Source organism: Acanthisitta chloris, unplaced genomic scaffold, assembly GCF_000695815.1.
Source record: "Acanthisitta chloris isolate BGI_N310 unplaced genomic scaffold, ASM69581v1 scaffold11249, whole genome shotgun sequence".
NCBI classification, from domain to species: Eukaryota; Metazoa; Chordata; class Aves; order Passeriformes; family Acanthisittidae; genus Acanthisitta; species Acanthisitta chloris.
In genome coordinates this window covers 498-7035 of record NW_008693099.1, presented here as the reverse complement: position 1 = coordinate 7035, position 6538 = coordinate 498, and the positions used below count along the sequence as shown (strand labels likewise).

Genomic DNA, 6538 nt, shown 5'->3' with positions numbered 1-6538 from the left:
AGTTCAACATCCTTGTCCCTTCTCCTGTAATGACAGGCCCTGGGAAAAAGTCTCTCTTCATCTTTCTTATAAGCCTTAAGTACCGAAAGGCTGCACTAAGCTCTCCCTGGAGCCTTCTCTTCTCCAGGCTGAACAAGCCCAACTCTCTCAGCCTTTCCTCATAGGAAAAGTGCTCCATCCCTCTGATCATCTTTGTGGCCTCCTCTGGACCTGCTCTAACAGGCCCATGTGTTTCAAACACTGGGGACTCCAGAGCTGGAGTCTCACCAGAGCAGAGTAGATGGGGTGAACCACCTCCCTCAACCTGTTGGCCATGGTTCTTTTCTTGCAGTCCAGGATGCAACTGGTTTTCTGGGATGTAAGCACATTCTGAAATAAATAAAGCCAAAACAAATTTCCTACATTATTAATCCGGCTTATTTCAGTTTTGATACTGTGTTCCCTTATGAAAGCTATCAGACCAATTTAATATGTAAATCAGGGAAACTAAAACCAGAGACATTTACAGCAGAGACATGATAAGAACAGTTTAAGTCTTAAAATTCCTAACGTGCATCGGAGTCTTATTAGCATGAATCTAATTATCTATTTTATTCACTCACGAAGGCTATAGTTTATTAGGAAATCAAGCATCTTGTTTCATAACAGATGCCACAATCACACCCAAAGAGTTTGGACATGGCATTAGAGAAATTACAATGGAGCCTGGTAGGAAGCTGTAGTCATCATCTTTTGTATGACACCGTTCATCTTTCCCAAACCCATGGCTGTACATCTATACCATTTGGCATGTATAAGCTCTTTAAACTGAATTCATAAAATAATAAAACCGACATTTTTCTTACTTGAGATTTCAGTGCTTGAAGCTGAGTTTCATAACTCTGAGCCATTTCATATTTAGTTTTCTCTAAGTCTTCCAATTTCTGTTGAAGCATTCCGACCTGCAGTTTGAATAAGCATTCAAATGTACCTTTTCTGAAGTGTTTCAAAATATGTCATTTTTGGAAAAGTAATTGGAGGCTTAGAAAGAAGACAGACTATTGCTTAAAGGAGAGATATTAAAAATATGCATTAATTCAGTAACTTAATAATAAAAGTGGCCACCACAAGCCCATATTGTGTCAACATCAAATTTTATTGTAAAAAATCTCATTGTATGCTTATGCTATGATTTAATGATAATACTGTATGAGTCTGTCATGAAGGATCTTTAATGAAAGCTTTTCTGACCCAACTGTACAAATGAACTGCTGTGCCTCATTGTGAAAATTTTCCTTGAATGGTTTATATAATCATATAAATGTCTTTCCACTACTTATGCACAAATTACTGGAAGACCCTGTAGACTCATTTCAGCTCCCTAAGAACAGTGCCATTTGAGACATCTTGAATTATTTTTGAGTTTCACAGAGATCTGGGGAATATGACAAAGTACCTACATGGCACCTATGCTTTTCTGATGGAGCAGCTGCAGCCTAGGTAGAATATGCTAAAATATTTCAGATAACATCTCTGTACAGATAAATAAATTGATGTTTTCAGAATTGGTTACATGAATTACTCTCTTGGCTCCTCTGACCACAGTGACTAAGGGCAAGCTCCTAATTGCTCATTAGGGAGTGTTACTCCATTTTCAGAACTCCCACTGGCAGTTCAGACCACAGGGATGCCCTTGTGTAAACATCTAGGTTCAGCTGTCTTGTACCAGAACTGAATGCTTTGCTAGGATTTCTTGATGCTTCTGCAGACAAGACTGTGAAGTATGGACAACATGAGGTACCCTGGGGTTTTCAGTTTCCTAAGTCTAAGTGGTAAGATAATGCAAAACTTCACTATTACTAAAATTATCATACAAAGACAGTATATCATGTAAAATGATAAAAATCAGGTATAAACAGGAGTTACAAAGACATCATTTTATGAACATTTTTGAACTGTGCTTTTCCATTTAAAATTTCTGACGAAACGAGAAGTGTTGGCATTTAGAAAAAGCATCAAATTATCTTTTTACAGCTAAACTGAGAATATTTGAGTTTGACTTTAGGGAAATAGAAGAAATATGAGATTTTCAATGACATTTTTACAATCACTTTTCAGAGCAGAAGCACACTTTAAAACAAAACACTAAGGATAATTAGTGACCTTTAAAGGGTGTTTGGTATTTTTACATGGTAGAACAAACGGGTCTCCTTACAGAGAATATAGAGTATACTAATAAGTAACAACCAGAATAAATACTTTCTTTATAGAACGTGATATTCTTAAATACCTCTTGACATTTTTGATCCAGTTTGCTTTGGGCACTTGCTAATTCTTGATCCTGGATATCCATCTTTTCTCCTAAAACTCTCATCTTTCTTTCCCATTCCACTTGCTTTCTGTTTACCATGATGTCAATTTGATGCACTAACTCCTGAAGTTCAGCTTCACAAGGAGAAGCTCTAAAAACATGAAAGGAAGAGATTTTTTTTTTCAAACAAAGAATAAGGGAGAAAACAAATTATTATTTATTTGCTAAGATTTAATTTTAATGCTGATGGAATTAACCACTTTTTGACATCTGAAACAGCGAAATGGGAAATTTAAACGTGCCTTGAAATGTAGGTGGAACCTCCCTTTATCTATCACACGTTCGCCTGCATGCTCAAATTTTGACTGCACTAAACTGAAAAACCAGCTCCTTAATATGGATATCTGTTTATCAAAATCTTTTATTTGGTGCTTAAATGCTGCATACACCTTGCTTTGAAAATTATTACAGGAAATTGGAGCATATCTGTTGGCTTTATAATATCATAATTAAAGCTCAACATGTTTTTTTAAAGTTAAATTCTTTAAAACTTCCTTTACATCAACAAATCCTTGAAACTATAACATTATCAATGTTAAGCTTGGAAAGACTATTTAAATGCACACATAAATCTTGATGTCTTTTTAATGTTAAGACTCTTAGCAATGCCATTTTGAAATTTAAGATGAATCATAGGATGATAATAACAAAGTGCAAACAAATAGTACACTGTGATGTATAGATCTCAAAATAAAAATACCCTCTTCCCAAGTGCCTGAAACTGATCTTAAAAGTAGTATAAATCATGCAGCAAACTTGGATCCCTTCTGGGTGGAATATAAAAATGGGATTTTGAAAACAGAAGATGAAGTGATACAGCATTAGGACTATCTGTTTTTTGGTACTGCTATAAGGACTTTTGGCCTCATGTAATGTACGTGGCAACACTTTGGTGAACCACCAGCACTGACTCAGGCATCTGTTCTTAGCCTTCAGAAATAGATACTTCATTGTGTGTTGCATGGATCATCTATAAATATAGTGATGCAGGTGGAAATGCAAATCCTATCCTAGATCATCAGATTGCTCTTTCAGATCCACCATGACTGACACTTGCTCTCTTAAATTTCACCTGTCTCTTTCAGATCATCCCACACAAGGCAAATTCTGCAGCTCTTTCTAGGAAATTTTCTCTCAGCTGTTCCTGCATGCTTCTTGAACCTAGAACCACTAATATATGAAAGGGAGCTGTTGAAAGTTTGAAACAGCTTCTCAGTTTATCTTCACTTCTCTAATTTCTTGCCTGGATCCTCTAAGTACTCTTGCAGCTGAAGAAGGAAAGCTGTACATGGAGGTGTAAATTACTGCTGCTGTTCTACTACCAAAACTACTCTACAATACTATGTATCATGGCTATGCTATTGCAAACAGATCTGCATAAAGTTGTATTTGGCAGTTATCCACACCTACTAGCACAGAAGTATTACTTGCTGCTGTAACTATGATTTCAGCCCATCAAATGTTTTGAAAAGTATGTTAACTAGCCCCCTCAGAATATGACAAATCATATGGCATCACAGTCATAAGAATTTGTTTTGATCACTGGATATGGAGTGTGGAAAACTCCAGGTAAACAAACACACAGAACAAATTTTCCCAGAGAGAACAAGTATGCATATGGGTTTTTTACCCACCTGGATTCAGCATTCCCACTTTGCTGAATGCATACATCACATGGATTCTTTATACAGGGAAGTCATGACTTGTACTTAAGCAAATGGCAGCTATTTTTTTTGGGTGTTCATTTACATTGAAACAGCTCACAACACTTACTGCTATCTCATTTTAAAGTGATTTAGGCAAGCTCTTAGTCTTCTTTCATTTTATCTCCATATAGGTGAAAATAGAGATGATTCATATTCTACTGTCATTAATGACTATTTATTTTCATGTAAACTAGATCCTTCCAAATTTAGACAAACCAAGATTCAGGCTAAAAGTTTTACCAACTCCAGGCCTTTATCACAAACCGTGTGTGCACTGGTTCAGCCTTCCTAGCTCTATTTATCTGTCTTTTGCTTTGGAGTTCTGACAGATCTGTATTTTTCTGATTGTTTCCTAACAGACATAGAAAGAATATTATTGTTCATACACTTTAGAATAAAGTTGCCATTTAGAAACTGACATTTTAAGAAATGTTTGCTTCATACTGTCTGTCTTGGCTTCATGCCTTCTTCTCTTATCCAGGTTTGCTGACAAAATAAGGAAAATAAGTATGGCCATATTTATGCAAACACAAACATAACCTATGCAGTTAACAAATATTTCTATCTTGCATAGTATATTCATTAGTTTTTGATATTTAACCCAGCATCTAGAGCCAATATTAATTCATTTTAATATCATAAAACTTGCTTTAAAAATAGGAATACTTAAACCAGTTGTCATATAATAGTCCATTAGAACCCCCTACCCTAAAGCTCCATTATAAGACCTACAGCTAATTTCTTTAACAATTTTCAGCTATACAGAACCATACACATATGTGGACAGATAACTTGTGTTTTAGGAGTTCTTGCAGTTGGGATATAACTGTCATGATTTCCAACACCATTACTCAGGCATCTTCCCAAATTTTAAACCTACTGCATTATCTCTGCAATACTGTCAGCACAGAGTGAAATGAATGTCTCCTTTCATTGGATGTGTATACTCAACTACTCTTCCAGATTCTTGGCAAAGTTAATGAAAATAACTACCAAGAATTCTGGTTTACAATGGGACAAATCACTCCAGATTCATCTGCAATAGCCTGAAATTTCATATATGTTGATTACAACAAAGGCAAGCCAGAATCTGAACTCTCGCAATAGGCATCTGATATGTAAAAAAAGTATACGAAGAATAACAATATTTTAATGTTTTTTTAATTCAGGTTTTTATATGACTCCATTTACCAATCATATCACTAACAAGAAAAAAGGCCATACTGTTCAGTATATATTGCTTTACTGCAACAATTCTCTGTCATGAAAAGCGTGCAAATGCTTCTGCAGTACAACAGACCACACTTTCAAATCCCATTAAAAACTCCTTTGTGCCAGAATAAGGTGTGATAGAATTCACCTGTTCCTGTTATTTTAAGAAATGCTTTCACACTTGATATGCATCACATTACCTTAGACTGATTCTTGGCAATAATGATCAAATAAACTTCTTTATAAGAAAAATAGGTAATACAATTAATTACAAATTATGATAAATATTCTATTTAACTCACTATATGGGGAAATACTTCTGTGTTCTTTGAACAGGATGGATGGGATGAAGTTCTACATCAAATCTCACCCATATTTACAATTCTTTACAAAGATTTTGTGATGTATTAATTTTTTTTTCAACTTAACACTAAAAGAACTAAACTTGGATTATGTAAAAAAAGAGATGATGTGTTGTGATGAAAAGAGCACTTAGCACCTGGGAAGAACAATTGTGGTTATTATCCGTGCAAAAGAAACTAGGGCTTTAGCAATTAATAGCCTTGTTTTCGAGATTTTTGAATGTTTTAAGAGCTGTGATATGTAAGTCTATACTGCTGTAGCCTAGCAACTTCAACTGTTTTTAAAAACAGTTTAAAGAACATTCCTTAGCATCAAATAAAACCCCACATAGCTTTCGTTTCCCCCCCCTTGTCCCCTGTCCCTCCCCCATTGTTCAGGTATGAATATGTAAAAAATTTAAATGACTAACAGAAACAGTGAGTAGATTATTAGCTAAGACAGTAAGGTGTGCTGTCTTAATTATCAGTAGCCTCTCCATTTTGCATAGAAGGCAAAAGAAATTGAGAATCATGTTTGCTTCTGAAATAATTTATATTTTGTTTCACATTTTTAATAAAATACATAATTCAATTCCATTATATATTCAACTCTCAAGACAGTAAGTCATTCCTTACTTAGAGAGAGCTTGTTCTTGAAACACTTCTAAGTCCTCTTCCATGATACTTATTGTCTTTTGGACCTGTTGAAACACCAAAACCCACATAATCCAGATTTATAAATGCATGCATTTACACAGCCAAGTAGTGCGTATCAGATAGTTCTATGCTTTCAATTTCCATCATTTTCCCACTGCAAACCACAAGGACAGGGGAATGCAGCTCTAATTACAGGCTGGGATGGGCAAGATGAAAACTTCGGGAGTAAGCTCTTGCACTTGGTGCAGCACTGAGATACTAGAAGTGGTGCT

The 6538-nt window shown here is 35.4% G+C and overlaps 1 protein-coding gene across 1 annotated transcript in view; it reads right to left on the bottom strand.

The window, feature by feature from the left end:
• Positions 1-6289, bottom strand: part of CCDC67 (coiled-coil domain containing 67) — a 36271-nt gene extending 29982 nt beyond the window's left edge. Inside the window, exons 1-3 of the mRNA XM_009082949.1 lie at positions 6246-6289; positions 2270-2441; positions 846-941 (exon numbers count right to left, since the gene is read on the bottom strand). Coding sequence (XP_009081197.1) covers positions 846-941; positions 2270-2441; positions 6246-6289 — 312 coding nt within the window. The remainder of the gene's footprint in view (positions 1-845; positions 942-2269; positions 2442-6245) is intronic.
• Positions 6290-6538: the final 249 nt, after the last annotated feature.